At 36.0% G+C, this 17,156-nt stretch overlaps 3 protein-coding genes across 4 annotated transcripts; 2 read left to right on the forward strand and 1 right to left on the reverse strand.

Annotated features, from left to right (window-relative positions):
* Positions 1–932: 932 nt before the first annotated feature.
* LOC110858547 lies at positions 933–2,325 on the reverse strand. The gene is made up of 5 exons (XM_022107400.2): positions 2,003–2,325; positions 1,825–1,921; positions 1,459–1,673; positions 1,254–1,387; positions 933–1,171 (listed from the first exon to the last, which is right to left on the reverse strand). The coding sequence occupies exons 1-5, from the start codon at positions 2,321–2,323 to the stop codon at positions 1,153–1,155; spliced, it is 786 nt and encodes a 261-aa protein (XP_021963092.2). The 5' UTR covers positions 2,324–2,325; the 3' UTR covers positions 933–1,152.
* A 5,285-nt stretch (positions 2,326–7,610) lies between these two features.
* On the forward strand, positions 7,611–9,743 carry LOC110863614 (activating transcription factor 7-interacting protein 1). Its single transcript, XM_022112964.2, has 6 exons — positions 7,611–7,822; positions 7,908–8,179; positions 8,363–8,643; positions 8,722–8,975; positions 9,081–9,338; positions 9,417–9,743. The coding sequence occupies exons 3-6, from the start codon at positions 8,373–8,375 to the stop codon at positions 9,519–9,521; spliced, it is 888 nt and encodes a 295-aa protein (XP_021968656.1). The 5' UTR covers positions 7,611–7,822; positions 7,908–8,179; positions 8,363–8,372; the 3' UTR covers positions 9,522–9,743.
* A 1,608-nt stretch (positions 9,744–11,351) lies between these two features.
* Positions 11,352–16,969, forward strand: LOC110863525 (uncharacterized AAA domain-containing protein C31G5.19). 2 transcript variants are annotated; one of them, XM_035854766.1, is made up of 9 exons: positions 11,818–11,983; positions 12,064–12,529; positions 12,830–13,216; positions 13,946–14,287; positions 14,489–14,896; positions 14,973–15,099; positions 15,175–15,553; positions 15,743–16,091; positions 16,162–16,969. In XM_035854766.1, the coding sequence occupies exons 1-9, from the start codon at positions 11,954–11,956 to the stop codon at positions 16,461–16,463; spliced, it is 2,790 nt and encodes a 929-aa protein (XP_035710659.1). In that variant the 5' UTR covers positions 11,818–11,953; the 3' UTR covers positions 16,464–16,969. The 2 variants fall into 2 exon arrangements, with proteins under 2 accessions (XP_021968555.2, XP_035710659.1); XM_022112863.2 differs by having other exon boundaries at positions 11,352–12,529.
* Positions 16,970–17,156: the final 187 nt, after the last annotated feature.

A 17,156-nucleotide genomic window follows, 5' to 3' on the forward strand; every position in this document is an offset into this window, starting at 1 on the left:
GAATATACATACTTGTAGCTTTATTGTTTGGGTACAATTATGCAGTACCGATGTATGCATGAGCCGGCAAATTATAATTTCGGATTCCGATTTCATTTCGATTAAGCTGACCTTGACTCATACGCTACGCGACACAATACTGGAGATTCCTTCGTTTTTCTTAATATGTGCACTGTCAAAATACCGGGCTTATCGATTTGTAAATAACTGTCTAATTAGAAAATATGCAGATCCGTATGTATTAAACGAGCAAATAGCTTTATTGATAATTATGTATTATATGGGACATTGTTCTTCAGTTATTTCTTTCGTTACTTATTCAGGTAAATTGAATTAAGTACAAGTAAGCCAAATGAAGATGAAATTCAAATTAGTGTCATGAATTACGTTAATGCACATTAATTTAATGCTGGTAAGCAATATTTCTCCCATGAACTACATATATTGTCATCCATGTGTTACTGAATATGTTCACTGGATTCTGGATTCATTTACTTTTATTACTTTTATCATCAACAAGGAGACAAGTTCATCTAAATATGTAAATACACTTAAAAACATAGAAGTATCTACATAAAATATGTAAGTATGCACATAAAAAACTTTTTTAAGCTATCGTCACCTGTATTCGAAGGATATAGAAATAGAGATGCATTTACATATTTATTTTTGGCACGTGCATATTTTCAAAACAGAAACAAACAAAAATTCATAACGATCAAAATATTTGGTTTTATCAAAATCATGCATTGAAACCAAATTGGTAGAGTTTAAAAATTTATAAATCAAGTGACAATTAATTGTATACACAAGTATGCATGTAAATATGTGCATTACGAGTATCACTTGGTTTACAAAACTTGATAAATACAGAGTAATAAATGCATACGCATAAGTATGTACATATGTCAGGTTACTTTGGATTCGTTATAGGTACTTTTTTAGCACATTGAATTATCTATCTAGCTGGAATGTGATAATGTTACATAAATATTTCAATTTCTTCTCTGCTATCTACATATTCAGGAATACTACAAAGCTGTCAATTTTCTTTGTTCAAGTTATGCATATTTAGTATGCATATTAGAGAAGTATATCAAAATATGAGTCAAATTCTAGGTCAATTGATCCATTTGCATCTACTCAAGCTTTTCAGTTTCCCTTTTTCTCTCTGAAATTCAGCAACCATAAAATAATCAAATTACTCAAAGCAATTTGAACAAGATAACCTAATTTTCACTGTAAATCTTTACCTTTTCTCCAAAAACCGATCCATCTCCTTCATGAACTTGATCCATCGTGCGGTAACTTCCTCATCTCCAGGTGGCGGAGCAGTTGCCAACAGATTTCCGACCATCATATAGATTTCCAGGTCATTCTGAACTCTCTAAAATATTACGAAAATGTTTTACTTAATTCAAAATTCCGGTTTAATTGAAATAGGTAAATATTACTAACGTCTTCCCAAATTCGACACAGCTTATCATCAATGACTCGAAAGAATCTTGACAAGAACTTTCCAAAATCCGTCCTTAGTTTCTCACGAGACACGCCAACCCAGCAATTTTGCTCTTTTTCGCACCATCTTAGCACAAATATAGCGTCGCAACCAAGCATTTTTCTCCCACCTTGAGGAAGGAGGAAGCTGTCCTTGATTTTCCATTCTTTTCGGGCTGCAAAAAAACATAACCAAATTACATTTGCCGAATTTGCAATATATACAAGGAATCCAAATTTATAAGAAAATTCAAAGTAATACAAATACACTTAAATTACTAATTGAACAGAAAATTGTACGGACTTACGCTTCAAAATTTTTCTCACCTTTAATATTCGCCATGCACAAAATGTACAGCAACGTCACCACGGAACAAATAAGTGCAATTGCCAACAAAAATCCTGGAAATCGATCCCACACCAACTATTATGAACACAAGAAATGAGAGATTGGAGAACCTATTCAGATACATTTTGTTGAAAAAAGGAGTAAATTATTTCTTACCTGTCTCGCGGCGGGGTCCAACTCGTCGATCTTGTACAGATAAACCAGCACGGATGACGTGACCATGGGCAAGATAAGCACGATGAAGAATTTCCCCAGCGGTGGGATAAACGATGCATTGGTCGGAGAATCAGGATATGGATCGAGTTGATTAGTAACCGAACTGTTCAGGGGGAGATATGTATCGGGAAATTGAGACATTTTTGAAATAACTGAAAAATATGGCTGTATAAATTTTAAAATATTTTCAACTTTGTTCTGCTCCACCAGATCGGAACAGATGAAATGGTGGCTGGAAGAGAGATGTGCAAAAGAGCACATATGAGTTGGAGAAAGTTGTGGTGAAAGTGGAAAAGCCCGGATTCGGTGTTCTACAGGTGCCCAGTCTCTAGGTAACTCAATATATAGAACTATTCGTCGGATGAGTGAACAAAAAAATCAATATTGGCGAAATCCGGGTAAGCCAATATCTGTACGTGTGGGAATGTGTATGATGATGATGATATGTACGTAAGCTTAAAAGCCTTGATTGACTATTTCAATCTACAGCTAAATAAGATATGACTTGACAGAGTCCATACAGTTCACAAATTTTAGGTAATAACGAAGCAGCAGTCTTTGGTGGAATTGGAAATCATTCTCTGTGAAATGAAAATTAGTTTACAAACTTAAAAAAAATATAAAACCACGTCTGATTTTCGCAGGAAAACTTATCTCGATTGGTTGACTTTCTCGGAAATTTTTAAAAAACTTTTAAATATTTCCTAATTTTGTTATATTTTAATATGTTTTTTGAAAGGACTATATATGCGAATTGCCTTCGCATTTGTATGCCTGTTTACAGAGAGCAATTGAGAGATTAGTTTTTTTTATATATGTACACATAACAGCGTTAGCGTCGTACCTACATATCTATGTGCTTTATAATGAAAAGGGCGTTTATACATTTCAGTTCTTTAGTTTTACGAAATGCTGGAGATGATACGACTGCATGGTCGAAATGGACAGAATTGCGGATGGTGATTACGATCTGGTGTGATATGTATCATTATTACAAATTTTACAAATACGCAACCGAAATAATTATGTACATGTACTTGTACACGACATTGTCTTTATTGGGTTATTCATATTTTGCATGTAACGTACATACGTATGAACGTATATACACAACACAGGTATTTATAAGTACATATACATAAGTATTATTATTTTATTATTATTATTATTATAAGTACATGTATCAAGAAATACTGATATACATGGACATACATACATATGTACACATATATGTAGCACATAAATATATTCAGACATTACAATTTCACTCAATTAGCACTAACCCATTTAAGCTTTAAATCATCATTTTCACTAACCCTACGCGTTGGGAAAGGACAAAAGCAAATTCCACGTATTGTCAATTACGCTAGCAAAAAATTCCAGCTTGTAACCATCCTCAATTTGAAATATTTTATATCCTAGCAGCCCGCATTGGATGGCAGAAACCGGTATTGAATTTATCACCCTTCTCTCCAGCGATCGTCGAATTCGACATAATTTCAAATTCGCTAAACCCTCAACACATTTCTTGTTAACCCCTTCAAGCCCTCTGAGGAGAAAATAAGCTACACAAAATACTACCAGGCATGTGTACGGAGCTAGAAGGTAAATAATTGTTGGCATCGTCCCGTACAACCTAATCGTCACGTACGTAAATCCAGAACAAACGAAAGAATATGTCCACAACATTTGCAACATCACGCTCATTACAAAATCCCTGCCAATTTTTCCGAGCACATGAAGTTCCCGATAATTTATGACCGCATTGGAAAACTGTGTCTCAGTTGTCGTGGGAAGTTGGCTGGTCAGATTTTCAATTCTTTCCCAGGAAAGAATTATCGTTGGTATGAATGCGATAAACATTGCGCAAATTTGCAATTGCTCCAAACATCCAGTGACCATGGTGACATAGCTGAGAAGCCGCATTGTCCATCGCGCCCATCCATTATTTTCTAGATAAGGTCCGTACCATTCTTCAAAAAGGTAACCGTGTGGGCACATTTTTAGATAGACGCCAAATCCAGCAAAAACAAAGGTAAAGATGACTAACACCGGGTTTTGTAGTTTAAAGGCGAGAATTAGATTTTTGTAACGTGGTGCGCCTTCTCGAATGTGTGGTAGTGACTCTGAAATTAAAAATACAGATATTCTGACAATTTTAAGGTATAAAGATTACCACCATTAATAAATACAGTACCAATGATTACCGTTTAGTACCCGTTGTTCAAATGTGACCAAATTTTGCAGTAAATTCGTCACCTCTGGGGCGTAGTAGGTTGTAAGCAACATAAAATCAAACTGAACTCCTATCAAAAAGCCGAAAAGTGGGAAGAAAATTCCAATCCATGAAGTGTTTTGGCCGTAAATTAATTGCCTTGCTAAAATTACTAATGTGAAACTGCCGTTCATGAAGACGAGGATAATAAATACGTTAAACCAGTACAGTTTACATGACATAGGGCTACTTATGGTAAATCGCTCTAGCTTTACACTCCAAGCTATGGGGCGTCGTTCAAAAAACGGGGTGTCAAAAGCGGCCGAATAAGTTTCCAGGAGCTGAGTCGAGAGAAGTGGAACGTTTTTCGAAGTGTACGATTTCGACATGATAGACTAGTTGTTGACTAATTCTAGGAACCAGAATTATTTGGAGCTACTTCAATATGAAAAATATCTATTCAATGTTTAGCGTATTTTCATGTGTATTAAAGCTTCCACTTGACGACGTCCAAACATACAAATAATATGCATGCATACTGATAAATATCTACTAAATAATTTAAGTTGAGCTAGGAGGTATTGGGTAAGGATTAATTTAAACTAGTATAATTGATTGCTTTACAGACATAGTTATGTAGATTGATTGATTATTAGGAAAGAAAGAAGGAAAGCCAGTCATGAAAACTTGATAAACAAGTCCTTATGAAATGTAAAACCGATTAAGAACAATATGTATGTATGTCTGTAATTCTAGATGGGAAGCCCTCGATGCCACGTGGCACTAATCAATAAAATCAGCTTACGCAGGAAACTAATCAGGTTGCCTGTTCCCTTAAAGTTAGACGGATGAACTTAAATTACGCAAATTAATTTTCAAATCTCCATATAATACATGTTATAAAGTTATTGGTATTCGCATGAAGAAAAATCGTTGATTTGCATCATTTTTAAGACAATTGCATCTCGATTATTTATTAAAACAATTTCTTAGAATTACAGTAAGCAAAAGAATAGATCGTACCTTTACGTATTTTTAATTGCGATATGAAACCACGCACTTAGAGCTTCGGTGCTCTGCACGTTGTTGTATAAACTCATAGGCGAATAATTCCTCGTCGCAGATTTTTAAGGTCACCGCACGGTCAAAGGTCAGAACTTTTCCAGCAATTCAAAATGAGAGGCCAAAATGAAAACTTCATGGATAATTTTTTTTGGACTTTCCAACATTTTTTATTGAATGCGGCAAGGCTTCACGAAAAAAATGAGCTATCATACGACCGTGTACGATTTTTTTGACGCCCACAGGAATTTTTCGCCATGGACAGTTTTGAGGGCTAAAATCGTGACCGTGGCGAAATTCAAAGAATTTAAATATACAAAAACATATAACCATCGAATATATATTTTTGTATATTTAAATTCTTTGAATTTCGCCACGGTCACGATTTTAGCCCTCAAAACTGTCCATGGCGAAAAATTCCTGTGGGCGTCAAAAAAATCGTACACGGTCGTATGATAGCTCATTTTTTTCGTGAAGCCTTGCCGCATTCAATAAAAAATGTTGGAAAGTCCAAAAAAAATTATCCATGAAGTTTTCATTTTGGCCTCTCATTTTGAATTGCTGGAAAAGTTCTGACCTTTGACCGTGCGGTGACCTTAAAAATCTGCGACGAGGAATTATTCGCCTATGAGTTTATACAACAACGTGCAGAGCACCGAAGCTCTAAGTGCGTGGTTTCATATCGCAATTAAAAATACGTAAAGGTACGATTTATTCTTTTGCTTACTGTAGTTCTTAAATTAATGCTGTAAAATTATTGGTATTGAGTTGAACAAAAATCGTCAGGCGATAAATCTTTTTGAGGAATGGCCAATTTTCAGGAAATAAGAATATATTTGACTGGCTGAATTTAACTACTGTATTTTGTTCTACTGATACCATAGGCCTACATAGATTAATGAAAGGAATGCACATTACTAAGGAGGGGAGCTTGCGAGGTTGATAATAACAGATCCTGATGCCCTTTGGATATGTGGTAGGGTCCTATGAGTGTACTAAAACCCTGAAGTGGTTTAACTCCATGGCCACATTTGCGCCCGCCACACCCACTCAAAAATACCCAAAAAACGCTTTCACTCCAGTTTTCACTCACTCAAAACCTCGCCAAAAATCCAATTTTACTCGGATTTTGAAATTTCTTTCACCATTACACTCCCAGATAGTTGCTTTCTTCAATCCAATATCAAACTCAATTTTGCTGATGATTATTTCGCAGGGATAATTTGCGTTGTTGATTACTACAACAATGCTCATTCAGAATTTTAAATTTTAAAAATACTAAAAATTTCGAAAATATTGAGTTTGATATTGGATTGAAGAAAGCAACTATCTGGGAGTGTAATGGTGAAAGAAATTGCAAAATCTGAGTAAAATTGGATTTTTGGCGTGGATTTGAGTGAGTGAAAACTGGTGTGAAAGCGTTTTTTGGGCATTTTTGAGTGGGTGTGGCGGGCGCAAATGTGGCCATGGAGTCAAACCACTTCAGGGTTTTAGTACACTCATGGGACCCTACCACATATCCAAAGGGCATCAGGATCTGTTATTATCAACCTCGCAAGCTCCCCTCCTAAGAAGGAGGGAAGTTTGTGAAATTGACGCCCTTTGGATATGCTGTAGTACTATTTATATGCATTAATAAGTGTAAGAAAAGTGGAGGAGGGTTTGCACCCACCACAACCCTTCAAAGGTTTTAATAACAATTACTACGTAAAAGCTTTGCGTTCAAATCTTTTTCAAAAATTCAATTTTCATCCAATTTTGATACTTCTAGGATTTTCCTACATACAAATGCAAATGCATGTAGTTGTTTGATCATACCCTATATGAAATTTAATTTTAAAAAAATATTTTCGAAAACTTCCTGAAATAGATACATGTGTATACGTATATCTTTAATATCTTAAGGTCAAGTTTGACAAATACTTATCATGTTTCATTCTACAGATATTATTTTGAGCATATTAATCTAATCTTTATTCATGTAAGTGTCAAATTTACATGACTCACGCTATTTTGAAGTATAGCTGTTTACCTATGAGTCATACAAATGAGTAATACGAAATGTCTTATTCTTAGAAAAATGTCACCGAACCACGATGTATTAATTATTCGTATTCGCACCTCGCCAACGCACAAAGAGATATGTACAGAGATATAAATATTACAATGAGTTTGTGACCCATGAGATACACCCCAGGTTCACATTTCTTAATCCCTTCAGGTAGTAGTTCAGGTGGGTAGGTGCAGAAATCGTAAAAATTTACATTTTCTATTTCAATGTTCCACTCGACCTTCACCTTTCATGGTACGCACTTGAAATACACATCAGTCTGTAAAGCAAGATTTTAACATATTGATTTATAATATTACGTGCATACTTAATTTTTGAATTTTTACCCATTTTCACAATTAACTTTTAACTACATACATTAATATGTCTCCAACTTCCATAACGAATCAAGATAAAGAAACAATACTTTATAGTGAGCATATTTATTTTGTACATCCAATTCGCATCGCGTAATTTAAAAAGTGAGCAAATTTTAACTATTTTTCCACCTTTTGCAGCAATTCCCAACCTCCCCATGAAGAAGAGGAAGAGAATGCGAACGGAATCAGGAGACCCGTTGATGCAGAAATACAGCAATGCATGTCCACCTGGAGAATTGGTCACGAAGGTGAAACGCATGACTCGAGCTGAGTTGGAAGACTTCGTAATGGCGAAAATTGTGCAAATTTTACTCTATGAGACTGAAGAGGGCAAGTTCAAGAGGAAAATAATGGAACTTGAAAATCATAAGGAAATGCTCAAAAGTAGAGTTGATACGCTCAACAAGCAGGTAAGTTGCATATCTTATTATTTCGTCGCTAATACAGTTATAGAATACGTAGAATCTACAAAATTCCGAAAAATTTATGTGTTTTGTTTGTAGTTGAACATTCGTGACTTAAATAATTCCATCGGAAATATTCATGTCATGTAAACGTATCTTAATTAATTTACAAATTATTCTATTGTTCAGATTATCGAAAATGGGAGAAGCGATCAGTCTCCTCCTGCAAAAATCAGAGGCTGTCCAATCCATGCAAAACTTGTCCAGACCAATCAAACTCTGCAGAAATGTGGGCCTACAAATCGACATGTCTAATACCTGGAATAATTGTAAACCATCCCCTCCGGCTGAACATAAAACTCAATTAACACAGACCGATAAATTATCAGTATCCGACATGCATACCCAAACCGATGCAATGGATTCTAGCCGATCTGAGAGCGAGGACGCCTTGCGAATATCGCAAATGGGTATGCAAAAATCCTTCCGTGAATTAACAAAAACTGTCGATATATTTGTATAATAGAGTATTTCTAACTTGATTTTAGTGCCTGCCGATAAGGTTGGATCACATGACTTGATAGACAATTTAACTCATAACGCCTCAACTAAAACTAAACCTTCCATTCGGAAGGGTACCGTAAAACGAAGCTTGGAGCAGAAAAGTGTATCAGAGTTTAGGAATACACTCACTAATTGCTCTATTGAACCTCTCCATAAAATGAGACCATCGTTCCAAACCAAACCTGAAAATCTAAGTCCATGCAAGACAATCGTCCCCGATAAGATTGCTTACAAATTGGTAAGATATGTAGTTTAACTCCACATTCCACACATTATTTTATTCAAGTTGAAAACGTCACAATTTAACCATGCCAATCGTGAATGTCCTTACTTTTTTACACAGACATCATCCTCAAAAATCACTGGAATTTCATCATCTCAAAAGAAACCACCACTTCAGCCGACCTTATCACTGGGGTCAAACGATTCCGGGGAAATAATTTTATCTTGGGAAACTGCACAATCACGTGACCAAGCTAAGATAGCATTTTATGAAATTTACTTCTTGGCCATGTCCCCCATGGGGAAGCCGGAGTGGAGGATAATTTCAAAAATCAAGGCAAACACTAACTTCGGACTGACAACTTGCACGTTAACAACGGTAAGGTGCTTAACGAACTTGTCTAATTAGTATATCTATACAAATATTTCTAATGAGTAATCATGTAAATAATTACAGTTCGAGAGGGGAAAACGATACGTTTTTGTAGTTTGTCAGATCGATGTTGATGGACGGGCTGGACCATTTTCTGAACCTCGAAGCATCATGATTTCAAAATTCTAATTTTTTGTTCATCTAGTGTTTCGTATTTTATTTTATCTTAAGAAACTTCCTAAGAATTGCAGGAATCGAAGAAATCAACTTTTTGAATAAACTTTACAAATATTTTTATAATCAATCATTCTTTCGAGTATTACATGTAAAATTATCAGAAGTAACTTTACCCTGTTCATTTATTGTTATGATCATATTAATTAAGCAAATAAAATTCATACCAAAAATTTATACAACTGTTTGGTTGTACATCTAATAACAATTAAATACGTTGATTTGCAGACGAGCGCAAAAAAGTTTACCTTGATATTATCTAGTTCAACAGTCGAAATATTAATTGCACGGTGCAGTCGAATATCTTATTCGCTTTGAATCAAGCGACACATGATATGCAGATTGAGGTTAAGCCATCAGTCAAAAATCATTCTTGCAACTTGTTATTCATATTGGAAAATAATTCATAAATAAATTCATCTACATGCATATTAACCTCTTCGTACTACTATTTTTTTTAAATAAAATTTCCCTTCAGTACTATGTTAATTTCATAATTATACCTGATAACAACCAATTAAAATTTTCAGCCAGTTTCTAATTGTTGAGTTTTTGACGAAAAAACCAAAAATACACTTTTTAACATTGGCCGGTATAGCGAAAATTTCAGAAGAAAAAAATCAACTTTTTGCCATTCCACAAAATACCAAAGAAATTTTTTTCAAAGAAATTTTAGTGTCAATGTAATTTATCCAGTACACATATTTGGGTATTTCGTCCTCAACGGAAAATAAAATACTACACAAATGTGTGTACTTGGTAGTAAAGAGGTTAATGATCCGGTTCTAAATTTTTGCATGACTGGATAAATTTAGGTAAATCAGTACCATCCGTCAGTCAGTTTACTAAATACGTAGGTGAAGTTTAATAAGGCAGGAATGATATCTATGATTTCATCTTAAGCATACATATGACAGAGACGTATACTTGCATATGTGTATGTACATATGCAATAAATAGCATACATATAACAACTATTCATGGAAGCCCATCATCGCGTGTTTATACTCTTTATACCTATTCGAAGGTTATTACATCACCACCTCTGCATCTTTAAATAATTGCTCATGAAATACGTATGCACGGACTATCTCACTGTTGATAGACAATGAATTAAGAAAAATTTACAGTAAACCCTCTGTATCTCCTAGAGTAACAAAATGTGTATAAAATTTCAGCATCACCTTTCTTTGAAATCTAATTATTTATCACTCGTATGCATTTATTTTTCTATGCAGATATACGTACATATGATGTGTCAGTATGGACACATTGTAAAGGGTGTTGATTTAATTTGATCACATTTCTCACTAATGCTTGTTTTTCAAAACTACAAGTATAACCAAAGCCAATTTTTTTAGAACTTAATCACGGACTTTAGACTATAACATTTCGTTTTAAGCTCTGAAATTTTTCGAACGTGTTTCCAAAGCTGATCTCGCCATGCGATTGTAAATTCATACATAGTTAAATTTCGTCTTATTGATATTGTGATATTTATATATTTATCTAAATAGATTAGACTAATAAAATGCATCTAATAAGAAATTACTGATAAAAAATACATATCTTCACGAGTCATGTGAAGCCATGTGATATACGAAAACCATGAATAATACTCACCGCAACTGACCACTTAATTTCATCAGTCTGAAATATTTCAACACGAGGAGTAACCAATGTAAGATATGAAACTAAATAGCCATCAAAAAATATCCATACAAATCCACATTCATTCTCATCCTCAGTCGAACCCATTTCTTGGTAAAATACGACGTCTGTCTCCTTCGTACGTACATGCATACGTTTGCTATCACATTAGTATCACTACTTGTGTCCCAATGTCAAATGTGTACCAACAACTTTAAATTATCATTTACTTCTGGTCATGTACATTCTGCGTACACACCTTTTGCTACCAAACGTTTTCGATTCACGGATTTAATTTCTGCCAAGTACTTATTTATAACCGGAAAAGTTCAACGAGGGAACTCTTTTAAGATTAATGCCCGTGGTGAAGTGAATTTGTGCTTCGATTTCTTAAGTGGTAAACTATCTACGTATACATACATACTTCTTTCGTCATAACATAAAATTCCATTTCGCCATGCTTTCCACCCTGCTCGGAAAACTCTCTTCCTTCGCGTGGAAAACGGTCGTTGGAATCGAACCCAGTACGATAACCACACTTCAAGCGAAGGTGGACTCTTTGGAAAAAACCATTTCTACAATCAATCAGGATGCGCAAAAAGTGGACGAGGATACGAATATTTCTTCTCCGGATTCAAATCCCCCAGATTTGTCTGTCCCCCAACCAACTGTGGCTGAAAATGTAGAAAGTAAGCCCGCTGAAGGAACAAACCTTGACTTGATGACCAAAGACGTAGATGCAACAGAGACGCCAACAGATGCACAGGGTATAGACACTTTCGTGAACAAGCTAGCTGATTATTTAACAGAAAAAAATGATGACCATGAGACACCACAAACTTGTCAGATAACCTTCGACCCGGACAAATTTTCATTCGAAATGGAATCCCTGCTCGGATTAGAAGAACAAGTTTCATTCTTGCGAGAAAATGTTTTAATTCCGGCCGCAAATCCAGATCTCTTCGCCAAACTGGGAGTTGGACTTCCGCCAGCGAAAGGGATCATTTTCCATGGACCGGCTACCCCAGAAATGGCGAATCTTGCGAAAGCACTGGCCTCCGAATTGTCTCGTGTCATGAGGCAAGTTGAGAAAGATAAGGTGTCGGATGACAAAATCATGGGTAAAGAAGGGGAGAAGAAGAAAAGTTTCAAATTCTTTGAACAACCCAAAACGAAAATTTTCGCCAAATATTCCCAAGACGGAAGTAAATTTGTTGCAGAATTGTTCACCGAGGCGAAAAAGGAGGCCCCTTGTATCATCCTTTTCGAGGATATTCATAATTCTTCATATCCGTCTTATAACAACGACTTATGTACGTAATTCCATACAATTGTTGAATACGTTTAGTTACATTTCTATGTACTTGAAATTTAAGCGACGAAATATTAAATATCTCGGTGAGACGGAGAAATACAAACTTTGGACACTTCCAGCATGCTTTGAGTGGGATATTTTCCGTCCCAATGAGATTTTAACTTTACAATTTGTATTTAAAATATAAATATCCCTCCATAAAGGAAATATATTTAGCTTTCTAAATATAAATTATCTAAAAATGTTCCATGAAATACTTAGATTATACATTTTTATAAATTTAAAAATTTCTATTCAGATTGTCCCGACGAATCCTTCATCTCGGAAGTGAATAGACAAATGGAAAACTTGGGGTCGACCGAGAATGTCATTGTTATCGCCACAGTCCCCTCACTCTCGCTAGTTCCTGCCACACATAAGCTATGTTTCGAACTGAAATTGGCTTTTCCTACCAAATTTGATGACGAGACGAGAACTCAGATCATAAAGCAGACCACATCCTCCTGGACGGTCAGACCAAGTATTGAAATTCTTGACATGGTTACCGAGCTAAGTGACTCCTTCCACCTTGAGCAATTGCGTCGCGTTGGAAAAATGGCGTATCGTTCGGCGCTGGGGAGAGCTTTAAAGGAAGGACGTGCTGGGGGTTGCAAAAAGTGTGCAAATAGACCCGATAATTTGAAAGGTATTAGCAATTCAATTATTTTGCAACCATATTGTGCTGCATATATATTTTATAGGATGAAAGAAGTTTTTCAGGTTTATGTAGTTAGAAATTTGTGTACTTATAGCATATTTATAAAAAATTACTTATCTTATTGTTCTCCAATTGAATAGATTTTATTAGATGGATGCAATGTGTACAAAGTTTTTCAGATTCAATTGTCGAAATAGAATGGAAAACAATTATCATAATTTAGAACTTTTTAAAAATAACTATTAATATTGGGCGTACTCACGACAACGTCTTATTTCGCATCGCAACTCATTTATTTAGCAAACTTGCGAAGATCAAAATATTTCTGTCGTGAGGGGGTTCGAAAAATATAACTTGGCAAATCTCGTCAATCTTGCAAATCTACTAAAAATACCTATTTCAATGTTTTTTCCATGGATTTCTGTAATTTCTCTTGCTGGTGGATGCGGATGGGTTGTGAGAAATAAGCTTACGAAATAATAACATATCCTATTGCTGGGTAAATTTGCGGAAAAACAATCCCATGGTTTTCCAGCAAAAGTTTTGAAAAATCTCGCAAGTTTCGCAAAACTTGGCAAGTTATGTTGCTATGCTTAATTTGCGAGATACGCGAAGGTTGAGTACCCTCATTATTTTTTAACTTAACAAAATTTCAATACAATACATGCGTATCTACATATTCAAAAGTTGTTAACAATTCTTTTACAAATTTTTCAGTGGACAAATCCATCTTGGATGGCATCTCTCCCAGCGAGGAAGACTGGGTCGAGGCTTGTGACGCTATCAAATCCCAGATTGCTGCCGCCGGCTCGCGAAGGTCCGGTTCTCGAGGTGAACGGATCCACGCCGGGCAGGATGTCGACGTCGACATGGGGGAAAGTTTCCGTTTTATGACCCCAGTGGATTCCTCGCTAACTTTTTCAAGCGTGGGTGGACTCGAAGAACAAATTAAAGGGGTCAAGGAAAACATCCTGTTTCCGCTCCAGAATAAGGATAATTTAGCAGAGTGGGGGGTTCATCCTGTGAGGGGCATACTTTTCCATGGACCACCGGGAACAGGTATGATTTTAATACACTAACAATTGTAAGCAATTTTTACCAAAAGTAAAATCATCCCATTTTTTACATAATGCAACATTTTGTTTGCAAATTTTGTCTTAAAATTCATCTACTAAATCACTAATTTTTGCACAAATAATTTTATGTAAAATTAGGTCAAATTTTGTTTGTCAATTTCATAATTTTACGTACGATTCATAGGAAAGACACTTCTTGGAAGAGTTCTCGCCGCTGAGCTGACTCGTTTAACGAGCTCGTCAGTTAAGAAAGCCAAGTTTTCCTTCTTCTACCAAAAGGCTTCCGACTGCTTCAACCTCTACGTTGGCGAAACTGAGCGAAACTTGCGCGAATTATTCGCCGAGGCGGAAAGGTGCAAACCATCAATTATTTTTTTCGACGAGATGGATGGTCTTTGCCCAAGTCGAGATAATAGGGAATCAAGTCGGTGGAGCAATTCAACCGTGGCGACACTGCTCGGACTGATGGACACAGTCAAGCGGGGAGAAGTATTCGTCATTGCGGCGACTAATCGGCTCACGTCGATCGATCCAGCCATGAGGAGACCGGGAAGATTCGATAAGGAAGTCGCATTTCATGTTCCGAAAGAAGGTACGACAATTCAACTGTATGAACGTATTTAATTTATAAATTTCAACTTTCGTACTAATTCATACATATTTATTAGATGGGCGAAAAGTGATTTTGCAAATTCACACGAAAGCCTGGAAGAAGGGAAATGAGGAAGAAGTTCTCGGGGAAATAGCGAGACAAACTGAAGGATGGTCAGGCGCAGATTTAGAACAGCTTTGTCGGTATGCCATTTAATGATTCATTGTCATTTACCAATTTACACATTTGCAAATGTATTTATGTACATGTGTTTGCAGACAAACTTTTGTTTTTGCAATACGTCGCCATTTCTCATCATCAAAAGTCGAGGAACCCGAACCGGAAACCGCCCTTAATCCGAAATATGAACTCCGTACCACGAAAACTCCAACATTCGAAAACTTTGACATCCTTCCCTGCGACTGGCACGAATCCATGTCAACAATGAAACCAAGCCGAACCAATGTGTTTGGAGATTCAGCCCTTATTTCGAAACCATTGCCAAACGCTCTTCACAAACTGTTGGAAGGAACTGTGAGCGCAATTTTAGCTAAAATTCTGCCATTAATTCGTGGGAAGGGCATAAAATGTGGGAGCTTCTTGGAAAAGGCGTCCAGTTTGAAGTCATTCTACATTTGGGGAAATACCGAAAAAAAAGTAAATCAACAAAAATGGTGCCACATATTCAAAATGTTAATTGCTGTTTTGATATCTTTCCATCCTTTCATGTTGAAGTTTAACATGATTTTCGAACAGTTATATGAGCAATAGATTTGTGGAACTATGCAGTTGTATTTCTACCTGTAAAAAACATTAATTGCAAAGATTTCATCATGTTTTTTTTAGCTCAAATCCATTCACGCCCACCTAATCCCATCCCTCTTATCCAGCCATGAACTCAGAGACGTTATCGCTTTCACATTGGATCTGTCCGGTGTTCCAAACCAGTCCGACTTGGGATCCACCTTCGATCAAGTTTTCAACCCGGGTGAAGGAAAAACAAGTATTTTATTTATCCCGGGTATTGACAAACTTGAGAGACGATTAACGAAGTTGGGCGACGCTGCAGCCGAAGTCGTGGAATTTATCCTGGAGCAGATCGGCGGATTTCGTGGGGAGGGCAATGTTCTTCTTCTGGGGACGGGGAGTGTCCCATCGTCTGAATTAGTGCCAGAATTTGCATCCATTTTTAAAGGTAATGAATTAAGTTGGCAAACAAATAGTGCAACATTATTTGTAAATTTTCATGCTGAATTATGTAATAGGAACGGGGAATTCACGCACTTTCGAAATGGTCAATCCCACCCAGGAAGCGTACAAAGAGCTGTTTCTTCCTCTGCTACAATCATACCCAGCAGCGTTGCGTTACTTTGACGACACTTGCGCCCATGACAAGCTCGATATAATAGACGCGCTTTATCTTAAAGGGGAACTAGAGTTGGAAATTAGCAAGGCTGGTGTACTCGTGGGAAGTGAAAAGACGGCAGAGGAAATGCTGTTGAAAATGTTGGAATCATTTCAAAAGGATAACACCGTACATAGCTATAGAATGGCGATGTATAGTTAAGCTTCATAATTTATAAAGGTTCCTTAAATATTATTTATCATTTTTACCAACAATTTGTAATTTAAACCTAAACTTTAACAGAAGACAACAATATTTACTTAAAGCCTGATGAAGCAAAATAAAACAAAAGTTTGTTTAATATCCTGCTAGACCGTTGTAACCCGTACCACTGGTGCTGATCACACCAGTGATACGGGTCTCACACACATCCCACCTGGGGAGAGATCTATCTATTTTTTCATGATCACTCAATCTTACGAGCTTTACGTGTAAAATTATCAGAAGTAACTTTACCTGGTTGGTTCATTTATTGTTATGATCATGTTAATTAAGCAAATAAAATTTATACCAAAAATGTATATAGCTTTTAGGTTGTTGTATCTGTACATATATCGATATATCTAATAATTATATGTATTTATTTGCAGAGGAGCGCAAAAAGTTTACTATGCTCTAGTTTAACAATCGAAATATAAGTAAATTGCATGATGCAGTTGAATATTTTATTCACCTTGATTCGAGCAACACATGATACATATTATTATGCAGATTTGGGTAGGTTTACGCAATCAACCAAAAATTATACGGTGATAAATGACATACATCATTTTTGCAACTTGCTATCCATATTAGGGATCGTCTATAAATAAATAAATTCATCTGCTTATTTATTTACGATCTGGTTCTGAATTA

This window comes from Folsomia candida, unplaced genomic scaffold, assembly GCF_002217175.1.
Source record: "Folsomia candida strain VU population unplaced genomic scaffold, ASM221717v1 Fcan01_Sc001, whole genome shotgun sequence".
NCBI classification, from domain to species: domain Eukaryota; kingdom Metazoa; phylum Arthropoda; class Collembola; order Entomobryomorpha; family Isotomidae; genus Folsomia; species Folsomia candida.

Coding starts and splice junctions, on each gene's coding strand:
- LOC110863525 (XM_022112863.2), top strand. CDS start 11,674: ATGCTTTCCACCCTGCTCGGAAAACTCTCTTCCTTCGCGTGGAAAACG. Junction 14,897..14,972: donor ATTTCATGTTCCGAAAGAAG/GTACGACAATTC, acceptor CATATTTATTAG/ATGGGCGAAAAGTGATTTTG. Junction 15,554..15,742: donor GGGGAAATACCGAAAAAAAA/GTAAATCAACAA, acceptor TGTTTTTTTTAG/CTCAAATCCATTCACGCCCA.
- LOC110858547 (XM_022107400.2), bottom strand. CDS start 2,323: ATGTGCTCTTTTGCACATCTCTCTTCCAGCCACCATTTCATCTGTTCC. Junction 1,922..2,002: donor TGGACCCCGCCGCGAGACAG/GTAAGAAATAAT, acceptor TGTTCATAATAG/TTGGTGTGGGATCGATTTCC. Junction 1,674..1,824: donor GTGCATGGCGAATATTAAAG/GTGAGAAAAATT, acceptor GTTTTTTTGCAG/CCCGAAAAGAATGGAAAATC.
- LOC110863614 (XM_022112964.2), top strand. CDS start 8,373: ATGGGAGAAGCGATCAGTCTCCTCCTGCAAAAATCAGAGGCTGTCCAA. Junction 8,644..8,721: donor CTTGCGAATATCGCAAATGG/GTATGCAAAAAT, acceptor ACTTGATTTTAG/TGCCTGCCGATAAGGTTGGA. Junction 8,976..9,080: donor ATAAGATTGCTTACAAATTG/GTAAGATATGTA, acceptor TTTTTTACACAG/ACATCATCCTCAAAAATCAC.